Genomic DNA, 24049 nt, shown 5'->3' with positions numbered 1-24049 from the left:
TTTAAAAAGTGACGCATCTAGGTACATGGGTCACTTTTTAAAACTCTGCGCCATATTGTATCTGCAACATGATTCGTCATACATTAAATATGACACATCTGGAACGTCATAAGGAGTGCGCACAGAAAAGTGACGCATAACACCAGCAGTGTAATAAAATGTACCTCGTTGCACTATATTTAAAAAGTGACGCATCTAGATAGATGCGTCACTTTTTGAATATTGCATAACAATGCGCATTTTTTTACACCGCTGGTGCGTCACAAAAATTGACGCACAGGAAGCGCAAAACTAACAGCGCAAGGCCTTCATAAATATAGTCCTGGATTTAGGGGGTCAGAGGGGGTCTACTCTTCCCCCTTATGATCCAATCAGCTTCCTGCGCGCAAGTCGCTCGTCGCGCCTGGAGCGCTCTCCCGTGCGCGCACGGGAGAGCGCATATGCCCGCGCAAAACGAAAAAAAAATTTTAATGCCCTGCAGGACCCTATTTTAGTCCCTACATCAAACCTAGGGGGTCAGAGGGGGTCTACTCTTCCCCCTTATGGTCATTTGCCCCTTTTTTTTTCAAACCCCTTCTGTCTCGATTTTACCGAGACACAAGATGGCGGCCGCTCCGCACTGTTTAGAATGTTTACAGACAACTGAGATCCAATCAGCTTCCTGCGCGCAAGTCGCGTGTCGCGCCTGGAGCGCACTCCCGTGCGCGCACGGGAGCGCGGCTATAGATATATATATTTTTTTGAACCTTAATTACTTAAAATCCACTGGAGCACATATCTTGAGACATAGCAAAGGCACATCGGGCTACCAGTCCCTACAATTTTGCCAAGTTTGGTGGAAATCCATTCAGCCGTTCGGGCTAAAAGTGAAATCGACCGCCCTATGGAAATTAACATGGGGAAAACGCGTTTTGGGACCCCCCTTTTATCTCGGCCCCCGCTTGACGAATCCCCCCCAAACTTTCAGGGAAGGACCGGACCGCCATGAGACCATTTTCCTGAAAATTTCAGGCAGATTCGTCAACCGGCGCCAAAGTTATTCAAAATAGAATGTTGAGATTTAACATTGAAAATTATCCTAACTATAACTACCTACTGGCGACCGCCAGTAGGTAATATATATATATATATATATATATATATATATATATATATATATATATTATACATTTCTGCAAAAAGAAGAGAGGAATGCCTAACTATTAACGGTGCATTTGCTCTGCAGCATCTGGAGGGTTGAGGGCTGGGTGCAGAGGGGGAGAGCTTGCAAAGAGCTGCACGCGCCCTTAGGCCGAAATCTCAGCATTGTGTTGAGTCTTGCTGCAGATAAGAAAGCGGCTCGGCATGAAGTTGTCTGGCAAAGCTCAACTCTCCAGGGGCCGCCAAGAGATTCACATTTTATAAGGACTCTGGTCGTGCATGCTGTTTGGTTTGTTTTCCTGACGGGAGATATTTGCTTCCTGCAGCAATAGTTCTAATAGTGGGAGTTGTGTGAGGAGGAAACGGGGGTCACATCGTGTTATAGAGCGCCCAGCTGCTCCTAATCACTGGGACACATTATTTTCCAAGGAAGTAAACATGGAATGTAACTTGAAAAGAAGTTATGTAAGATTTTGCGTTTCAATCATTTTGTCTGTTAAGGGATCCGGTCGAGATGAAAGTCCAGTGGTCAGTATTCTGGAAAATTTACAAACACATCGATTAGAAAATATTTGCTGGAATAATGACTGTTAAAAAAGTACTTTTATCTCTATGATCCCGATAGATGTCTAATGTTAAGGTATTTACGCGTGAATCTCGGAGGGTTAGCTTGTGCCGAGAGAGCAGAGAAGGGGAGGGGGGAGGAGAAATGCGACACGGCGGGCAGGGGAGGGGGCCGAGCGGGGAGAGCGGCGATGAGGGTGTGAAGCAGCAGGGGCCTTTGAAGTGAAGCTAAGCTTCACTTCATAGGTGTGGGAGGCGTGCTGCTGTGGAACAGATGGCGATTTGATGATGTGCACGCGCAGTGTAGGTCAATGCGCTTGCGCATTGACCTAAAAGCGCACGGGCACAGCACCAAATCGCCAGTTGGGATACTAGTTGGGTAAAGTCTGTTTTAAGTCGCTATAGTCTTGCTCTGCTCAATGCGAATGCGCATTTAGAGGCAAGACCTAAAAAGGAGGAGCGCTCTGATCCAGGAAATTACAGGCCTATCAGTTTGATAGATAGTATCCAGAAGGTGGTAGCAAGGCTTGTTCTGCAGAGAATCCTAGGTTGGATTGAGGAGGAAGAAGTACTGTCACCTCTCCAGGCAGGATTCCGTAGTCACACAAGTACTATAGACCAAGTTTTTAGATTTCTTTTAATTTATTCGCGGGTGGTAGTCCTTGGGGGTGGTATGCTCTTTGCGGCGTTCGTCGACCTTAAATCGACGTTTGATTTGGTGCCTCGAGAAAAAATGTGGGCAGCTTTTGCAGAGCAGGGCATGCCACTTAGCATCTTGTCCTTCCTTAAGAAATTACATGAGGACAATTTTTCCCAAATCCGATGGAACCAACAGTGTAATGTTACAGATAAATTCCCTATAGAGAGGGGAGTACGCCAAGGGTGCGTACTAGCCCCGACCCTCTTCTCATTATACATCAACAGGGTGATCAGCTACTTTATGCACCGACGACGTCCCAAAGTTGGATGGTGAGCTGATCTCCCTGTTGATGTTTGCAGATGACACACTTTTGATTTCTAAAACGCAGCAGGGCCTTCAACAAGCCATTGATGTGTTTGAGGTCTTTTGCAAGGGCCATAGACTTGCAGTAAATGTTAGCAAGACCAAGTTTATGGTGCTTCACAAGTCCAAATATGTTAGAGGTAATGTGACAATGAATGGGGTAAGATTAGAACAGACTCAGGTTTTTTCGTACCTGGGCATCACCCTCGCATCCAAATTAGATTGGAAACCACACGTCACTCAGTTGGTTACTAAGCACGCTCAGCTAACAGGAGCTTTAACTAAGGAATCATTCCTTCCCAACACAAGGCCAATATCGCCCGTATTGAAAATTTATGATGCTAAAATAGCCACAGCAGTTTTATATGGGGCGGAATTGTGGGGTTTCAGCAATCTTGCTCACTTTACTAGGTCCCAAAATAAGTTCTTATGTGGGGTCACTGGCCTTCCAGTGTCAACCCCATTGACTCCCCTTTTCTATGATTTGGGCACCCAGCACCTGGAGGATAAGGCCCTCTATAGACCAGTGGCGTACTGGAGGAGATTGTGGGTAACCCCACAACTCTCCCAGTATGCGAGGGCCTTCCTAGATGTTAAAAATGCCGATAAGGCTCACAAAATCCAATGGCTGCGGGAGGTAAAGTCCATCTATTCTGCCATGGGCTTGGTTAGCTTATGGGAGGATCCTACAATCAATATCTTCCCCCCAGAAAAATCTTAAGAGATCTCTATTGGAGCCTGGTCACCATGAAGAGATTTGGTTCCACCATTGGTCCGTCATTGACTGCGGATTTCTTGGAACTTAAAAACTCGCCTGCGTATAAGGATTATTGGGATTATATTACTGTCCCAGAGGCTAGAAAGAGATACCATCAATTTAGGGTAGGAACACTACCAACTAATTCCTTCGCTTCTAAATGGAGAGAAGGACTTATTCCCACCTGTCCTTTCTGCCCCACTCAAAAGGACACCATTGGGCACAACTTATTCATTTGCACTGAGTATAAAGTTCCTAGACGGATCTGGTTAAAACCTATCTGTTTACAGCTTAGTCTCCAAACAGGCTGTGAGGCATTAAGAATTCTTAAAACTGACACTACACAGTCCGTGGTTATTGCAGTGGCTAAGTTTTTACATTGGACATGGAGAATCCGTATAAGTAAAACATGTCCAAGATGATTATTTTTAGCCTTCTACTGTGTACATATTCTATCTGTAGTCCTTTTTTTTAAAATAAAAATTATTTTAACTTTAGTCTAATGTGTATAATGGAAGCTCGAATATATAACACACTAAACTTAACTGAATTTAAATTATATTTTTAACTTTGTGGGTCGGATTGTTGTTTTGCTACAAAGCCCTGGGATGTTTTACCCAAATTGGAGTTTTGTAATTAATTATTATATATGCTGGATTATACGGTTTCTGTTTTAATCTTCCTGAAATTTTGCATTAGTACTGTTGTCTTTTATGATTCATCATCGAAATAAAGACTTTTTGATTGATTGATTGACTCTCCCACTCTCTGACTGACTCTTCCACTCATTCTCACACACTGACTCACTCACTCTCAACACATATTGCATAACAAATGCAATAGGTGTCACATTTACGACGGTTTAAGCTATTGGCATTGTAAATGACAATGCTATTAATGTATCTATTTTCAAAACCAACACACAAATAAAAAATGTCATTTACAATGCCAATAGCTCAAACTTCCCTAATGCGAGACCTATTGCATTGCAAATGCTTGTTATTCAAGGTAGTAGTAGAACTGAAAGTAGTTATTTACAGTGGAAGTACAGCCTTACGAGCACACACCTTGTTTGTACCTTTGTTTTTTTCCAGTTAATTGCAAGTTAATTTTGAATGACAGCCTGCACGTATACAGAATGCGGAAGCAGGAACTGTGAAGGCTACTATGGAGTATGAGACCTATGTTATGTAATTTGAAATGTTAGGTGGTTTTAAACATACTTTGCTGGGTTCAAGAAATGGTTTAGGTGGTCCCTATACACATTCAGTTTTTTAAATCCAGAGATTATCTGGTAATGTTTACGATCATTATGGCTCATTTCTTGCCACTGTACTTCTAATTCTCTGAATGTGCATCGTTTTATAACGTATATTTTTAATTCCCATTTAACCTGCTGTATGCTGAGCATTTGTAGAACTATAACCTGCCACCATAATTGTTTTGACAGGTTTTTGTGATTTTCTGAATTGTGCTGTGGATATGTAGTAATGTACTCATATCAGGGTTTAATACTCTTACTGTAGACCAGGTTTGTTTAGTGTAGTGGTATAGTTTGTTCAGCTTTAGTTCTATTTTTGTGGCTAAAGAAACAATATTGTGGGGGATTTTTGTGAGCTCTCAATTCTTCTTCCTATTTTAATTTATAGAGTTTGTATTTACATATCTTTGCAATATCTACTTAAACTCTTATTTACTGTAAACTGGTCTCTACGGATCATATTGTGTACAGTGCATTTTGGGGTTTCCTTAACTTTTTTATGTATAACATTATGTGAGATTAAAAAGAAAAAGCAATGAGAAGGTAAAGGTGTATATGGAGGGCAAAAAGAAAAGTGGGGGTTTACAAATACGTTGTTCATGTTTTATTTCCTGGAACTTAAATGGCCTTAACAATCCATTCAAGACCAATAATATTCTGTATCTGCAATATAATGCAATCCACTGTATTGTGCCACCATGGGTGCTAGTAATCGCCATTCCAGCCCTGCACGAGCAGCCTGTCTGCTCAAGAGTGACTCTGCACACATGTGCTGCAGGGCCACACCACAGCCATAATATAATTAAGTCATTCTTAAGGATGTCCTCCTAGGCCTAGAAGTTAGAGTGCATTATATTAAAGGAGAAGATGTATAAGTTTATACATATGTATCCTTACAGCAATCCTGTAAAGTAAGGTATTACTGTAATGACCGGTGGTCCATTGAGTAATATGGGCTGGCTACCGAGATAACATGAGGTAGCCAGCTCCATTATTATACATCCGAATTGTGTTCTGTTTGGTGTCAAACACAGTCTGTTTTCTCGTCATAAATGGAGCGCACGTCGCTAGCCCCTCCTCCGGATCGCCCCTCGGGACTCTAGTACTTGCAGTTCTTCAGTGGATCACCCAGGTGGGTGCAAGTCGGTACTTGTAGGACTGATGAATCTCTAGACCCGATACATGTCCCGGGTAAGGATATCGCCCGAGACATGTCTCGGGTTTCGGGAATACTTCCCTCATCAGTAGAGAAAGATTGTTTAGGGGTGGAAGAGAAGGCCGCCACACAACAGTCAAAGGCCTCGATGCCAGAACCGGCACGCAGGTGCGTCTTCCAAGAGCCCGTCGGCTCAAAGCTCAAGGGAGCCGTATTGTGTTTTGTCATAAATGGAGCGCACACCGCTAGCCCCTCCTCCGGATCGCCCCTCGGGACTCTGGTACTTGCAGTTCTTCAGTGGATCACCCAGGTGGGTGCAAGTCGGTATTTGTAGGACTGATGAATCTCTAGACCCGATACATGTCCCTAAACAATCTTTCTCTACTGATGAGGGAAGTCATCCCGAAACCCGAGACATGTCTCGGGCAATATCCTAAAACCCGGGACATGTATCGGGTCTAGAGATTCATCAGTCCTACAAGTACCGACTTGCACCCACCTGGGTGACCCACTGAAGAACTGCAAGTACCAGAGTCCCGAGGGGCGATCCGGAGGAGGGGCTAGCAGTGTGCGCTCCATTTATGACGAAACAGTCTGTTTTCTCCCCAACACAATTCTCGTGTCTAGGCTGAACTTGCATGTACAGGGGTCCCCCTTGAGTGGGTGCCCCCCTAGGATACAGTGACCCAGTGCTTTGGCGGACTCCCTGAGCCGGTTGCTGCCAAGACAAGAGTCTGCCCTCCTGCTGGTCATTCGAGCTCATCCACAGGATGGGCGACATCAGACCTTTGCAGGGCGCAGGTTACACCTCCACCCTCCCGCAATGGCTAGTGAAAAAGCTATAAAAGTGGTGAGTCTCAAAGGCATCAACACTGTTGCTGTGTAATGAACTTCCCACCCTGTTCAGCCCGGCAGGCTGTATAGTCAAGTAGTCTGGAGCTGTACTACCTAAAAGTGTAGCCACACCTTTAGGATGGGTTAGGAGGTCTGTACACAGCCAAGGAAGGACTCTGTCATGTTGGCAGACCCTAAAATGGAGAACTATGGGTAGAAAGGTGATTTACACCCACCGGGTGTTGTCACCTCGGGAGCAGATTAGCTGCGAGGACCAGTAGCCCATTGGCTACTGGCCCTCACACCCTTAAAGCCCCCTAAGCTAGGATTTATCGGGCTCCCTTGGCACCAGAACTTCAGTTCTGATTTAGAATCTGAGAAGGGGCACAAAGACAATGCAGTCCCCGACAACAGGACTGTGAACTCGTTCTCCATGTGAAGATAGGACTCTTAGGTGCCCTGAAGAGACCATATGCTAGAACCGTGTGCTCGACGTGTGTCCATGGAGAAAGCTTGTTACTTCCAGGAAGAGGGGCTACAGTGGACACCAGAAACCGAAGCAGACTCCCTTGGATTGGTGGACCAGTCCTCTGCAAACTGCAGGCAAATCGAAGTGTTGCGTGACAAGAATTGCGATGGCTGGGCCTGTTGAAAGTGAGCCCAAAGAGAAGTGGTGTCCTGCAAGCCCAGAGTTGTAGCTAACCTTTCTCCCAGTTTCAAGCCACTTCTCCACTCCTGTCGACCTCTAGCCAAGGCTTGGTGATCGGCAGTCGGGTAATCGACCCCGGGAGTGACATCTTCAGACTCATCGCAGTTCACAGCAACTGACCTTATCAACTACCCCGCTACTATGTTCTGCATCCTGAAGTTGAAGTTGTCAAGTGTGTGTCAAGACATCTTTGGCGCGGCCTGCCCCAATGATTGACAGCTTCCAACTACCTATGCATCTGGCGCTGCTGAGCAAGGTACAAGAAATCCAGCTGTTGATCCCTTGTCCCAGGACTCCAAAGGCTTCTACTCCCCATGGGTAGAGTGGAACTCCATCTCCAAGTGTGTCTTTGTCCGGTGCTGCAAGTTTGACCGCTTTTGCATATCCCGTTCAGTACCAAGGACAGCCAAGTCACCTCTGCACTTGGACTCCCTGGGCCAGTTAACAAAGTAATGACTTGGAATTTGGTCAAGGGACCTTCATGGCCTTATCCACAAGAGGGTTCTTTATTTTTGAACACTTCAAAAACCCACAACTCCGGTTGTATGTATAATTCAAAGTTCATTTTGTTGCCTATATTGATATAAAATACACTTTATTTCTATAAATTGGCGTCAAGGTTTCTTTCAAGTTGTGTCACTTACTTATTGTCAATGTTGGTACTGTGAAATGCTTAACACATGTTCCTCTAAGTACGCCTGACTGCCCTGTGGCACAATACCAAGACTGAGCTAAGGCAGCGATCCACTTTTGTGTATTGTGTTAGTATTACATAAGGCCCACTGACCTTATTACATAATGCTTCCACTTTACAACAGTTGCCCTTTGCGCTACAGTTCTAGAACAGTAGAATATTTCAGCCACTTTTCAAGCCTAGTTTTCCTGCATCTTTGGCTTAGGAGACGCTAGCCGCCAATGTGGCACAGGTTTTCGAGGGTGTCTCTGAACCTTGCAGCCAACTTGTAAGTGCATGAACTCCTAGAGTGCCTCAAAAAGGTGTTGGTGTTGATAATTGCACTTGCTCATGTGGCCATCATCTAGTAAGAGGCTATTTCGATTGTTGCGAGTGGTTAGTAGATTGTAAGTTTGTTGTGTGGCCTCCATAGGATGTGTTGGTGGTCATGCATGAGGCCTTCAACTATGTTGTAGTGAACTTGTGGTTGCTCTAAATCATCTTCTGGTTGATGCTCACATTTCTGTTCCAGTGAAGATGTCTGGTTGATTGTGGTGTGTACTTGTTCTCTGGGCAAAGTGGGGAGGTTACAATGTCTTCGGTGAGGGACTTCAATCTTGAACTACAGTTTTGTGGCTACGTCTAAGCCTTGTGTGCAACAGAAGAATGTGGGATAGATAGAGTAAGATGGCTTCTGTAGTCTCCTGCAGTGACCTGGGCAAATGACAACAAGATCACCAAGAACCACCAACGTGTAGCGATAGGGGACCAGTGTGGAACAGTTTTTCCTTCTCTGGCTTTGTTTCTAAAGTCTTAGGTGGAACATTATTGTTGATTCTCTGTGGTGGGTCTGAAGTTCTTGGCAGCACTAAATAGAAAATAAATCCTTTCATCAAAGAAAAACTTTAGTTTCAGTAGTAGTAGCCTATGTACAGATTGACAGCAGTATCTTTCAACTGGGTGATGGTAACAACATTCATTTAGAACAGAGGTCTTCAAACTTTTTGATGCCGAGACCCCCTTGTAAAACCTTTTTAGGCTTAAGGACCCCCTACCGACAAAAGTTTCTAGAAACTGGTACTCCTCATCATCAACTTTTGACAACCATAAATGCGCCTGTTAGACCTCATCACATCCCTCCATCATTCATCCACCCACACTTTCACACATCCATCCATCCACCCTTTCATCCTCCCATCCATACATCCATCCTTCATCCATCCACCCTTTCATCCTTCCATCCATACATCCATCATTCATCCATCCACCCTTTCATCCATCCATTCATCCATCCATTCACCCATCATTCATCCACCCATCTTTTTACACATCCATCCACCCTTTCATTCATCCATCCACCCTTTCATTCATCCATCCATCCTTCATCCGTCCACCCTTTCATTCTTCCATCCATACATCTATCCTTCACCAATCTATCCTTCACCAATCTATCCTTCATCCATCCACCCTTTCATCCTTCCATCCATACATCCATCATTCATTCATCCATCCACCCTTTCATCCATCCATTCACCCTTCATTCATCCATCTTTTTACACATCCATCCATCATCCATCCGTCCACCCTTTCATCCATCCGCCCACCCTTTCATTCATCCGCCCACCCTTTCATTCTTCCATCCATACATCTATCCTTTATCAATCTATCCTTCATCCATCCACCCTTTCATCCTTCCACCCTTCCATCCATACATCCATCATTCATCCATCCACCCTTTCATTCATCCATCCACTCATCATTCATCCACCCACCTTTCACACATCCATCCATCCTTCAGCCTTTCATCCATCCATCCACTCATCATTCATCCACCCACCTTTTCTGTGCCTCTCTCATGGGGGGGATCAGTCTCTCTCTGCGTCGTCTTCCTTCTTTCCCGCTCATGGGAGGACATCTCTGTGCCTCCCTGCTGGGGGCGTGGGACGTGTCACGGGACCCACAGCTCCAGGTGCGCAACATCCATTGAACTCAAAGGGCTACACTACAGCCACTCCCCCATCCCCCTCCCCCTCAGCCCCACCCCCCCTCCAGCTCCCCCTAGCTCGTGTATGTGAGCCCGGCTGTAACAGCTTCAGGGACACACACACAGTCACACCCAAGTACTTGACAGGTCTTTAAAAGACCTTTTACTTGTTAATGAGGCGTTGATGTTTTTCACACGTCGGTGTGAATTAGGCCTCCGCCGTGAGCACCCTCGATCAGCCCAATGCCAGGAACTGCACTCTGCAGAATCTGCGACTCCCTTCCCAGGACTCCACGACCCCCCTGGGGGTCGCGCCCCACAGATTGAAGACCGCTGCTTTAGAAGAATATGAGACTGCAAAGTAGAGCCATGTTTCTAAAACTCATTTACACATTCATATTTTGAATTGAATTCTGTTGCTAGGTATTAAGGAATGGAGTACATTTTCTTTGAATATGACAAGTCCATGAAATAAATTATGAGAACTCTTATAAGTGCATTGAAGTAATTATTGACTTCTGAATTGTTTTGATGTTGTATTCGCTTGCAATGCAGCTAATAAAATAGACCTATCTATCTGAAAATTGTTACTTAAACGTTTATTCAGTAAAAATGTAAGATGCATTCCATCAATTCATTGTTCTTCAAAGTGAATATTTCAATAAAGAGTCAATTCATGTCTCTTTCAATAAAGAGACATGAATTGACCTTGAAAACTTAGCATGAAAAGTACTCATTTGTAAACGACCGGCAACTGTTCTCCATTTCTTATAATATGTATTTTTCGTATCAATTAATGTGTTCTAAAGACTTCTGACTGCATGTACTTCTTTTGTACTGAAATAGGTCCGGGGTCTTTTGTGTCCCGCCGCCTTTGCTGCCGAAGCAAGATGATCCTCCTCCTAGCAGTGAAGTTAATGGGATTCATGAAGAAGGAGACCTTGAACAGCCACAGCTCGAAATTCCATATCCTTCAAGTGGTACCTTCCAGAAGAGAATCTGTGATTCAGATCCTCCATCAGTACCACCACCAGGAACACCTTCGACTTATCCTCCCTATTTTGAAGGAGCCCCTTTTCCTCCTCCAATATGGCTAAGGCATTCCTACAACCAGTGGGTACCTCAGCCCCCTCCAAGGGCTATAAAAAGAACAAAGAGGCGGTTGTCCCGAAATAGAGATTCTGGGAGACTAATAATGAGCACAATTAGGCTGCGACCACGACAGGTACTTTGTGAAAAGTGTAAAAATACTTTAAATCCTGAAAATGATGACCAGGGTAGTCCTAGCATGCACACAGTTGGAACGCTTGACATTCAGGGCAAAGATCAGAAAAGGGATGAAGAATTGGAATTTGATGACAGAAAAGGTAAAAAAGAAATGAAAGAAGTTGAGCATGTTTCTCAAGAATTAGTGCCAAGAAGTCCAGTAATAAAGATATCTTTCAGTACACCACAAGGGAAAGGGGAAGTGGTGGAAATTCCTTCACGGGCCATTGGGTCCGTTGAGCCATTTTGCCCAAGACGTATACTTCAGAATGGAGGAGGTGACCAACCCAAAAAAATTGACTTTGAACGGATTCAAGAAACCAGCAGTTGTGTGGAGAAGTGTGAAAGTAGTGAGCTAATTTCCATTCCAAAACTGAAACTGACAAGGCCTATGCATTCCAGCACCGATGCACCCCCTCCTAAAATCAGACTAAAACCCCATCGTTTGGCAAATGGAGGAGGTGTTTCAGTGTATAAAGCAGAACTCATCAATGAACTAAATATTTTTCAGTGCAGTAAAGAGTCTGAGTCGGCACCATTTTCCACAAACATGTCATTGGATAAAAATGCTTTTGCTGAAGTGTCTTCAGGAAGCTCTGGTGAAGATGATGACTTTAAGGGATTCCCTCACTGTAGAAATGGACACAGCAATTTAAACTTACTTATGAACTATCACAAAAGAAACTTGGATTCCTCAAGCATTTCAGTATGTAGCAATGACAGTTTAGATGATTCCTCAAAGTCTTCGAGTTCAGAACTCACATCGCCTGTGTCTGACTTTTTAACCTGCGATGATGTGTCTTCATCTTCGAAAGATGGACATAAGACTGTGCCACCGTTAACAGTAAGGTTGCACACTAAATGTGTTTCTATGTGTGTCAGTGATGAAGGAAAAACATTTACGATAGGAGATATTGTGTGGGGTAAGAACCATGGTTTTCCCTGGTGGCCTGCAAGCATTCTCAGCATTATCACCAGCCAGAGGGAATGTGGAGAGCCCCCCTGGCAAGAAGCAAAGGTTTCCTGGTTTGGTTCCCCAACAACATCATTTATATCTGTTTCAAAACTGTGTTCTTTCAGTGAGTTTTTCAAACTGCGGTTTAATCGAAAGAAAAAAGGGTTGTATCGAAAAGCTATTATAGAAGCTGCTAATGCTGTGGAACATCTTAGTCCAGAAATAAGGGAACTCCTACTGCAGTGTGATACGTAGCAGTTTAACTGTGAGGAAAGGTGAGTATTTTGTGGACTTTGTCTAATTGCCTGCAGTGGATCACATCAATTAAGTATATTCTGAAAAACGTTAGGTGCAAATTACTGTTATCCATTGTTCAGCATTACATATTTCAAACATTGTAATGTGGTATAAACATCAGGAGGGCAGATTATGTGATTGAGCGAGAAAATTCCAGTTATGTTTTCTTTGTTCATTTAGTATTAATGTTGTAAAGAATCCAATAGTAAAATGTGGATTCCCTTTGTACGATAATCCGCATGAAGTTTAATTGAAACTTGGATCCTGCTGCAGTCCTACACAGACAATCCAACTGTTTAATTTAGTTAAATCTGTTTTTGACTAGATAATGACTCTTCTGTTTCACCTTGGGCCATAATCTGTTGAGTTGGCAATCTCAGCTATTGTGAACACTGGAACAGTTCTTCAGTAGAAATGCATTCTCTTGAAGTATTATGCATCTCCTACACTCTACGCTTATCACAGTAAAATGTGTTTTTCCTATGCGACTGTAGTTCTGGCAATGATAGCTGGACTAAGAGACCAATATGACAATCTGTTTTCCAGCCACAAATTTGGAAAATCTACTTTAAGTTGTTTCTTAACCCCTTTAATTGTTTGGCTCCACCCAGTGCTGAACCTTTTATTTTGTGGCTGTGGTAGTTCACACTTAGGGCACCATAAAGTTTTTTTCACATAAGGTATCCACCCCAAATGTGTGTCCTTTTTCCCCAGCATCCTGGGAATTCTAAAGGTTCACAAAATTCCAAATTCAGCAAGAGCTCATATGTTTAGATCCCTCAATGTTTTCCCAAAGAAATTGACAGTTGAAATAAAGACATTTTGAAAATGAGAATGAAAAAGTGGCCATTTGTGACTTTTTCATCTGTAAACTTTTTGTCACAATAGCTGATTTTTGAAAGCAATATAACATTACGTCTACTAGACCCTTCTGGTTGTGGAGGTTTTAGGTTCTCCCTTAACCCACAGTACCCACAGCCAACAACTGAGCTGCATGCACTCTTCAATGGTTTTCATTGTGTACCAAGTATAAACCAATTCATTTGGTAGAGAAAAATATTAGTAGGAAACCTATGTATTTCTGAAATGTGCACAAGATATGTTTTTAAGAGCTATGGTTATTTGTCCCTCTCCAGATTTGTGAGTACCCATACCAGCATATGATTAAGAAGGTATTTTTCAAAATGTCTTCGTTCTTGCGTAGTGGCTTACATTTGGAATGCACATTTGTAGCAAAATCCAATTGGTAATAACCTACTATTCTATGCTCCCACATGCCTTCTGATAAAAATGGTACCTCACTTGTATGAGTACGCCTAGTGCCTGTGGGAGAAAAGGGCCCAAAACGCAACATGACACATCACATTTTTCCTCAGAAAAATTGCACTTTTTTGCAAGATCGGGATTTCTGGATTTTTGGACTTTCTGCCCTGGAGTCAATTCCGCAGTGGTAGAAGTTTGGTCATACCACTGCTTCACGACATCCTGGCTGGTTTCTAAGTTGTAGGAAGCTTGCTTCCACAACTTAGCTACTTGGCTTCTGAAGGCCACCTTGTAGCTCACTTCATTTTGGAGAATCTTCTTCGGACCTTGCTCCCACCCCTCCACCAAAATCAGAGGTCCTCTGACAGGTTTCCCATACAAAAGGTCAAAGGGGCTGAAGCCTACTCCCTTCTTTTGTACCTCCCTGTAACCAAACGTGCATGGCAAGTACTGATGCAGTGAAAGTAAAAAGGCCCAATCAGCTTGTTTTACTTTCAATTTAGTGTAATGTCAATACACTAAGGGCTAAAAAAAGACTCTGGAAGCTCTTCGAGAGTTTAAAATATAATAAAGGAATCCCTCTGGTGGACTGCATCAGAGGCCTCTAGATGCCGGTTCAGTGGCCGACATGCACTGAGGAGATAGTGTGGATGTCAGTCTGTCTGACACTCGCATTGAAGGGGTTAAGAAAAAAATGTGAAATATTAATTTTGATGTCCGTCTCTTCAAAAAGTTAAATATTTTCTGCAAATAACCAATTGAGCTCCTCAATGTTAAGCCATGTATGTTTCAAGATGCAAGGCAGCTCCTCATCAGGGGTTTACTGGAGCACATGTCAACATTTTCTGGCTTGGTGGCTGAAAATGCAATGCTGATTATGAGATTGGCAAACAGGAAAATCTGTTTCCCCAGTGGTATACGAAATACACAGTTATTTTAGTCTGGCGTTATTCAGTTAGAACTTAGTGACTGATTGGCCCTATTCTATATGTGTTGAACCTGTTTTGGGGCGCATGTGAGGGGTAGATAGACCAGGTATGCTATTTATTTAAGGGTATTCACCCCTGTAGAGAGATCATACTGCTGTACGGATGTTGCATGAATTTGTTTCTCTTCTGCTTTTGAATCAACAGTTTCTTAATTCTATATCCACCCTCTTCTTTTTCATCCTTCTACCCCTGCATTGTTATATCTGAAGAACAAGTAATATTCTGTTACTGAATGTTGAAGACGCACATGCCTGTGATGTTAATATTGAAAAGTTATATTTTCTGTGGTTAAGTTGTGATTTACAGGTAAATCTTTGTTTTAATATAATACATTTACAACCCTCTTGGGATGTAAAAAGCATACCTGCTTCTCAGTTGCTTTGGATCATGATAGAAACCCATAAAAGGTCAAGTCTGGATTGAATAGAAGATGTGGCATTAGTCTGAGCTGTTTTTGTTATCAAACTGCTTTTAAAAATATATTGCAAACATTTACTTCAATATGCAGTATCCTCTACAATTGAGTACCTATTTGGTGTCTGATTTTTGCAGTCGCCCAAGAGATGTTGTGTGGTTTCTAGGTAATTTAATCCTCCAAAGTAACATGGTACTTGAGTTTAAATCTAAAGATTGATATTTTCTGCGTTAAACCAAGAAACAAATCTATGTATGGACTGGGAATAATGTTGCCTGGAAATGGTCACAAAGGCTTAAGAATGCCACTCTCACTTTTATTGATCTTTAGTTGGCATGAGAGCACATTTTCAGAAGATATGGGGCCCTTTGAAATGTTGTTCCACCTATCACGAAAGTACAGTGTTATTACACCTTTGTGATATTGAATCCCTATATAATTAATGTGTATGAGATTTAGATACATAAAAAATAAACATTGAACATAAACACCATGGATTTAGAACACTGGGAATGAGAATGAAATGTCCTTGAGAGGTGAAGGGTACTTTTTTATTTAAAACAGATGGGGGAATCTTATCACATAGTGATGACTAATGTCATTTGTTTATCATTAACATTTTAAGACATTTTGAGTACCCTTCACCAGGAAATTAGAAATGCTGTCAGATAAACAATGATCAGATAGTCCACACCATAAATATTATGCTTTGTGAAGGTTGTAGTAAGGTCCTTATAGGTATTAGGGTCTACAAATGTAGGAAATGGCACACCCAGCGAAAGAGCTTGTGATTCTGGGCCACTTACAGAGTGTGGGTTTCCTAAATTATAATTATATGGGTGTTATTTGCTTCAGTGATAAAGAATTCCAGAAAAGAGTGGCTGCTCTAGAGAGTGACTGTTGTGGAATGTTGTGCGGTAGTGCTTTGACCTTTTTCCTCAACTGAATTGTCAAGTAAACTGATTTGACATACTCTCGGAACTTGTTCAAAGCATACAGGCCTGGAACCTTTGAGACCCAGATGTCCGTAACTTGATTCTGATCTTTTCAGTGTTTGTTTCTCACATGCTGAGAAGGAATCCAATCCTTCCCTTCATCAAGCATGAAATGTGATGCTAAAAAAAGATCATGGATGCTATAGGAATCTAACACTGCAGGTAGTTGGAATTTTTTTGTTGGCCAGATGTTTTCAAACATTTGCCCACCCGGAGTTGTGCAAGGAAGGCCCTTGTATTGCTGGCCTCCTGGGTATCTATGACCAAATGGACGTCTTGCTGGTCGGTTTGTAAATGTTCTCGTGTATAGGGTGCAATGGTTATGTCCTTTGTCTAATCAAGGTCTCCACAAACTGCTGTGATTCCTGATTCTGAGCTCTGGTACTGCTGTTTAATTGCACCGTTGGATACACAAGCCAGGTCTTGCGTTGGAGTTCTTACTGGACGGCTGGGGACAAGAGCACACTTTCTTTCCCATTTATCAGATAGGTTTCCAAGCGAACTGTGGAACACAGGTAAAACCTTTGTTCTTTTGTTTTACAGTTCATCCCTCTGTCTACACTAGAGTTTCACATTTACATGGATCTTTATTGATTTTAGAGCAACAAACGCATTTTAATGTGTTGTATCCAAGCTTTATATTCTGGACCACTGAGTTCAGGTTAAGAGAGGGATGCTGCAGTTTCTGCCAGGTTCAGCACTCGCCAGGGGTTATCATAGGAATGCTTTTATGTATCTGTTTGCCATGTATCTTAGGAACAGACTGGCAAATGGAACTTTCCTGCTAAAGTTATGTGGCTTGTCTCTTACTATATTTAAGTATGCAGACTACATTGCCACACCAAAAATACATGTAGGGTTACAGCCCATATTGTTTGCCATCGAAGCATAATGTAATGAAAGACATTTGGCTGAGAGTATCACAACTAATATTCGAAAATTTGACTCAAAACCTTTGAATTTGGGAAGATGAGTGACCGCTGTAAATGCTTTTGTCTGCGCATTGAGAAAAGAGGCGGCTATCTTCTGTATTTCTCCTTCCGAAAGTTAAAGGGAACATACAAATTTTGCTTTATATCCAAGGAACTATCTGGTCCACCCTAGTGCCAATTTTGAGTATTACCGAAGCTAAAAATACGTTGGCTTTGACTTAGTGAAATAAGGTCTATTGAGGCAAGCTATGAAGATGGACGGCCCGGTCCCAATGAAATTCATGTTCAGTTACCCATTGTGCTGGCTCAAGCCAAAATTATGCTTAAACTTGACCTTTCGAAACCAGCATGTGCAACTAAATCTAGTTTTCCAACTAGTTTTATGTAGAATCTGGGGTATGCCTTAGTGCATGCTAAAACTCATGTTGTGGACTTGGATTGTATTGTTAAATGAGTCCCCAGATATCCTTGGTGAGTGAACATGGACTACACATTGAAGTTACTTGCTAATCAGCAGAAATGGGATGGAGGCCACTGAGTTTGTTGCCTTTAAAAAAAAATAGTGGATTGAATTAGATTGATGTCTCTTAAAAATGGGAAAGAATATTACTGGGGTCCAATAGATCAGGTCATTGAAAGGTCCACATACACCATTTTATTTCTATATTTTGGAACGGAGATCCAGCTGGTGTAAATCTTTGACCCCCAAGAAATGTCCCTCATGTGGTTCTTGACCCTTGGTGTGACCTCAGTGGAACTCAATTAAAGTTTTTTGGCTCTTTGCAATTGCGAAAGGGCCCATTGGTGCCAAAACCTTGTTACTCGCATAGCCCACCAACACAAAGTTCCGTCAATCCGACTCTTGCCGCTGCAGCATCACCGGCTTACTGGGGGTGCCACTGTAAAGCTCTGGCCTGACTGTTGGTGACACCAGGCCTGCTATCCTCACTATATCAACCGTCTGCGACACTTCCCTGAATCTCGCGGCCCGCTCCACCTCTTTGCGCTGGTCTGATAGGTAGCTTTTCAACAGGATTAACCTGGTCCCTGTATTTGGCTTGCGCTCCCTCGTAGTCCGCTTGAACTTGTGACTTTCTCTCGGTCTCACACGACCAGAAGGCTGTGTGGGGCACTGCCAGGGTTTTTGGCTCTATTTTCACTCAAATATTTAAACATGTATATCTTCAGTTCTACTTATTGGATTTTTGTCCTTTTGGTCTTGATTTTTTTTACTATAGATTGCTGTATTTTTTTAAGTTGGTGTGAGAGTTTCCTTTTGTTAGGTTTACATTTTATTACTGTTTGAAGCACTGCATAAATACTTTACACATTGCCTCTGTTAAAGCCTGACTGCTCTGTCCAGCTACCAGAGAGCTGAGCACAGGCTAATTTGGGGGTTACCTGTGCCTCACCATAAAAAAGGATTGCGGTGGCTGCTTGTGTAGTATATTACCCCCCTCAACCAATCTCCCAATTTCTCACTAGTGTTCAGCTTTGAGGATTCGCAATTTTGTGCAGTGCCATACAGTAATTTTATGTTGCACTATCAACCTATATAAATAGTTTGAGACCATTTTGAGTTCTCTAAATTCTCTTTGATTGGCTTCTGTTGCTTTTTTCCAATCTACTCTCATTGCTACTAGATGACTGTCTCTGATCATACTTGCAGCAATAGAATTTGTGCTGGCCAACTTGGAAAATTACACTGTGACTGAGCTTAAACAGCAATGCGAGGAGAAGGAACTCCCCGCCAAGAAGGGTATCAAGAAGTTGAAGCTGCAGGAAGCTTTGTGGGACTGGTGGGAGGTTCACCAGTTGGTGTGTGATTTGACTTGTGTTTTCACTTTTTTACTGTTTGGGGTGCTGCTCAAATACTTTACACATTGTTAAGCCTGACTGTTCGTGTACTGAGTACTAATAAGATAAGCAAGGAGTGACTTTGTTTGATTAACTTCTAAAAGTGGCTGGTTTTACCATACTCCCCCCCCCCCCCCCCCCCCAACCCCTGTACCGGTCACTGCTCTATAGCGTATTCCTGATGTATAAAACACAATAGTCATAAAACGAAGACAATTGATAGGGAAGTACTGTGTAGGTGGCCTCGGCATATCAAAAGACCTAGTGCTCTTTTTCGGTGGTCATTTGTGAATTTCCATGTGAAAGAACGTCATAAGAAATGATATGTCCTGAAGCATAGATTCTGCTTCATCACCATAGAAGAAAATCTATTATATAGGACCTTCAATTTTGGCAGAGCCTGGAAGAAATGAAGGAAGGCAAATCCTCCTTACATTTTAGTATATAATTGCTGAACCTGCTGTCTTGTTTTAGAAGATCTGTATAAATATGTGGATCAAAGCCTATTCTCTTGAAAGATGTTCCCCTCTAGGGAAAGTGGGCCTTTGCTTGGAAAACCTATGGGTTGTTAAGATGGGAAATTAGTAAGATTTCTTCTGGGAAAGGCTAGGTTTAATGCACAAAGATGCCATCTTCAAGAAGACCTCAATGTTTGAATCAGTTTGGGATTTTTTGAGGTGCAGGCCTACTTCAAGAAAATAGCCTTGTTTATGATCCTCCGGCCCAGAACATTTGATTGGAGCTTTGTACTGGAATTATTGCATCATTTGAGCTCTAAGAAATTATCTTTCACTGTATCTTTTGCAATATTATACCAAAGGTTACTGATTCTGTTAACTCTTTGACCTGGGTCTTCTGTTGATTCAACTGAGTGAAGATTTTAAATTCTTTCTCTTAATTTTGAGTTACTTTTATCTTCTCCTTAATTCTGTTTTGAGACGTTCATGGGCTTGTACTGCATCTCTGCAATATCTGAGCTTGAGAGAGATTAGTGCCCTTGCCTTGAGCTGGAGTTTAAAATGGCTGTGACATACATCATACAGGATAAAGGTTTATTCAATCTGAATGCTCTATTTCTGCCTTTAGTACCTTCTCCTGGCAAGGTATAATGAATACCTTTAATATTAACTCGCACCATGTCTTTCTAAGCATATTTCTTTTCTTGAATAGAGGAGTTTGTTGCCAGTTTAGAGTATTTTGCTGCTGTTTGATGTCGGACTCCGATTACCCCTTCCAAAGTGAGGTTTTTTCAGTAAATCTCTTCTCTATGAAGCAAGTAGAATATCTACTACTGATTCATAAGGATGGGTTTTTACTGGTAATGTGGTGTAAAGAAAATAGTTGCATGGTACACCCTGTATGGTCTGGCATTCAGCTATTATTGCTTGTAACCGAGTATTCCCTCTTACCTCCATTCTGTTATTTGCTATGGACAGGGCCTGTTGTTGGCCGGAATCTCTGTCAACAGAAGATCCCTTCATATAGAGAATGTTTTTGAGGCTTGGTTGTTTAGCATTGTGGTACCCTTCTGAAACTGTTAGATGAAATTATCATTTAAGCATTTTTCACTTAACTCTTTACTGTAGTTGGTACGATTTACAGAAGCAACAGCCTTGCCAATAGGTAAACGTTCAAGAAAGTACATGTGTTATATTAAAAAATTATTTTTTCTGTAAAATATGCTTGATATTTATTTCAAGAATCTAAATGGAAAGGATTTACATAGTTTGTAGTTTGGATTAGCAGAACATTTTCTCAATCAACTAAACATAAATGTGATTAGAAGATTTTCATTTCCAGATCAGAAGCTAGAAGGTTGAGTTGCATGCCAGTGTTGTCTTCAAAAACATCTAAAACATCCATTAACGCCTATCTCATTTTCAAAGTTAATATTCATACACATTAAATTTTGTATCTCCAGAATATTTGATTTATTTGTGTTAATAGTCTCTATCATTGCATCTTCATTAACACTGAAATTCACTACCCAGTCCATTATTTAGAAGCACTTATTCCATTTTATTACTTACTACAACAAAGCTAGAAAATAAATATAGCATTTATTGGACATTACAAATCTGCGTGAAACAGACAGAATTGTGGACCCTAATGCTTTTTTAATTTACTGGCTTTTTAAAAGCGAACAAAAAGAAAATAATTTTGATTAGCAAGAGTCCTCACGTGAGGCTTTGCTGTCAGTTTAAGCATCCAAAAACGTTCTCAAATCCAGAATGCAGCACTATAACAACCATTCATTTTTAGTTTTTTCCTGTTGTCAGTAGTACCTCAGAACACAGGGCTCTGACATTTCATCTACTATTCTCACATTAGCTCACTGTGACATGGCGATTTTATGGTTTTTTTTTTCTTTCATGCTGTATTTTAATACTGTTTTGCATCTGGTTATAACTGAGTCCGCATTTATACTCATTGTTCTTTGCTTAGTCAATGGAGACTAATTTTTAGGTCTCAGCTACAGACCTCTTCAGCGGTCAGACCTATTGTTTGCTGTATGGAGTGGAATGTGGCACAGCTCTTTGGTCCGGAGTGGCTGACTTTGTTATGTGTCTCAATTGTCTGTCTAGATTCAGTCGCCTTCCTCCATATTCATGTTTTTGTTTCACACAGGAGCGTTTCTGACTTGGGTATCTTGTTGGTTGACGTTTAACGTTTCACTACTGACCTCTTTTCAGAAAATAACATTTTCATTTACTTAAAGCACTCCATGGCAGGGCATATGTTTCCTTGCTTTCTCCCACCATGTGCTACTTCCCCATTCGGCTTCACTTTTCATCCGTGCTCTTCAAATTGATCTTCCGAACTCGTCCTTTGTTACCTGCCTCTCCCGTTCTGGCTCCTTTTTAGGTCACGCCTGATCCAGCGCATGCTCTGCTCTGGCGAGACTTATAGTAAGGCTTCAGAAAATGCTACCACTGTGGCGATGAGCTTGCGGTTAGGCGAGCTCTTCCTTCATGGCTCATTAGGTGCATCGCTCCGTGATAACTTTCACTTTGACGGGCGCAGCTGAAGGCAGGATTTGCTGTTTCTCCGAGCTGCGACTCCATCACCATGGCAACACTGGGTCGGCTAACAGTGCTGCACTGTCACCTACTTGGTAGCAAAGGTACATAATGGCATCTCTTTCAGGCTCTTTCCAGTCCGTGAAATCATCCAGATCTGAAGGGCCATAAATCTACAGACGACAACAGCGCGCGATGGCGATCTTGATCAGTTTCACTTTCACGGCTGCGCCCGTTTCACGGCTGCGCGGCCGTGAAAGTGCAACTGATCAACATCGCGATTGGGCCCTCCACCCCCCTTACCACAGTAATCAAAATAATTGTACATAAAAATACGTGCACTGTAGCAGAGCGCGTCTTTAATTTTACTTTTGGGCCGTCCGCGCTTCTACTTCTTCCACCCCCCTCTCCACAGTGATTCACGGAAAGCACCCTCACCTAGCCAGGGGAGTCTCCGAGCTCTAGGCCACCCCTTTTTCAGGCCGTTGAAGTGCGCCTTCTGTAGTATTCATTGCGGGGGATTTCTTCCGCTGAGCACCCACTGTCATTCGGACCTGCATGGCTGCTTCGGGGTCACACCCCCTCACTGCTCCGGTGCTTGATGCATTCGCCAGAGTACACTCCTCTCTTTTCGGTCGCGAAGAGCAGCCCCCTACCTCTGCTGGTCTCGCTGCATTCTCGTCAGAACAGGCCTCCACCCGCCAGAGCAAGCCTCTCGGCCCGCCCGTCAGCACTCCACCAATACGGGGGAAGCAGGGACCCACTGCATCATTGACGTTGGCGCTGGAGTTGAATGCAGCTTTCACCCGCTCCATTCTGCGTTTCACCAGCGGTCCGCCCTAGACTCCAGCTGATCCAAGCCGGTTCACTCTGCTAACTTTGTCTGCAGGAGCATGCAGTTAGGCAGGCCATGCCTCGCGGTCTAGGCCGCCGTGCTTTGTCTAGTTCAGGAGGCCCGCTCCACTCTCGACGGACCCCTACCGATTGTACCGGCGGGCAATGTCAGGTCATCACCCACTGGATAACCGTGCAGCGAAAGGATGGTGTAACGGATGATAGGGGGATTGGCACGGCTGGCTGCTGGAACCCCTTCAAGATGCAGCCCTCCGAGTTGGCTGCTGGCGTTGCCCAAACAAATCCAACTCCTGATGGTACTGAAATTATGAGAGCTGACTAATGCAGTTTGGTAATGCTGGTGAATCCGTGGCAGAAGTGTGGTTGCTGAAATTAAACTGCTGATTAGACTGATGGTCGTGGTATTTGCTGTTGTGCCAGTTGTGTGCCAATGTGCTATGCAGATAAACAGGGCACTTCTAATAACGGTTGTCTTTGAAGCTGCCTCTTTTCAATTTCATTTGAAAACGCTGTGTTCATGATCTCCCTCCAGTACTTATTGACATCCCTTATTAAAAGGTAGGAAAATCAGATATTGCAGATATGTAACCGAGCTCGAGATTAGAAGAACACTTTGGAGACACCTATCTCTGTGTTTGTCCTGGGATATGTCTTAAAATGCAGTATTATGCTGCAGACAAGACCGATAGAACTTAGAGAATGAAAAACAATAAACCCCAATAAATTGATGGGGGGCAATGATACCCGTCCTACTTAGTGTGACATTATAAGTGTTTTGCCATGCAACAGTTGATGTTGTTGCACCAAGGATATTGTGCTGCATAACTAAGTACTTATAAGGTCCCAAAAGCGAGACCTATTGGCTATGCCAATGCTGGTTATTTTTTTTTACTCCTTTTTATCTTTCTCCAATGCTCCCTACCACTTGCTGCCTGACACCCTCTGACCTCATCGCCCTCGCTTAATATTTTATTTTTCTACTTGGTGGCATCTGTCGTGCTATTGACAGTTCCACAACTGTTTGACCATTTCAAGATAGCTGCTTAGGAATGTGCTTGCACATGTATGCATGTTAGGCACCTAGGAATGGGTTTGTATCATCTAACCAAAATAATCAGGAGATG

General features: G+C 42.7%; 1 protein-coding gene across 1 annotated transcript in view; it reads left to right on the top strand.

Annotated features, from left to right (window-relative positions):
* The window catches only part of PWWP2B (PWWP domain containing 2B), a 137163-nt gene that overhangs the window by 94827 nt on the left and 18287 nt on the right, over positions 1-24049 (top strand). The window contains exon 2 of the mRNA XM_086922537.1: positions 10928-12577. Within this exon, the coding sequence (XP_086778663.1) occupies positions 10928-12557 (1630 nt within the window). The 3' untranslated portion in view covers positions 12558-12577. The remainder of the gene's footprint in view (positions 1-10927; positions 12578-24049) is intronic.

Source organism: Lissotriton vulgaris, chromosome 5 (genome assembly GCF_964263255.1).
Source record: "Lissotriton vulgaris chromosome 5, aLisVul1.2, whole genome shotgun sequence".
Taxonomy (NCBI): Eukaryota; Metazoa; Chordata; class Amphibia; order Caudata; family Salamandridae; genus Lissotriton; species Lissotriton vulgaris.
This window is presented reverse-complemented; position numbering and strand designations above follow the sequence as displayed.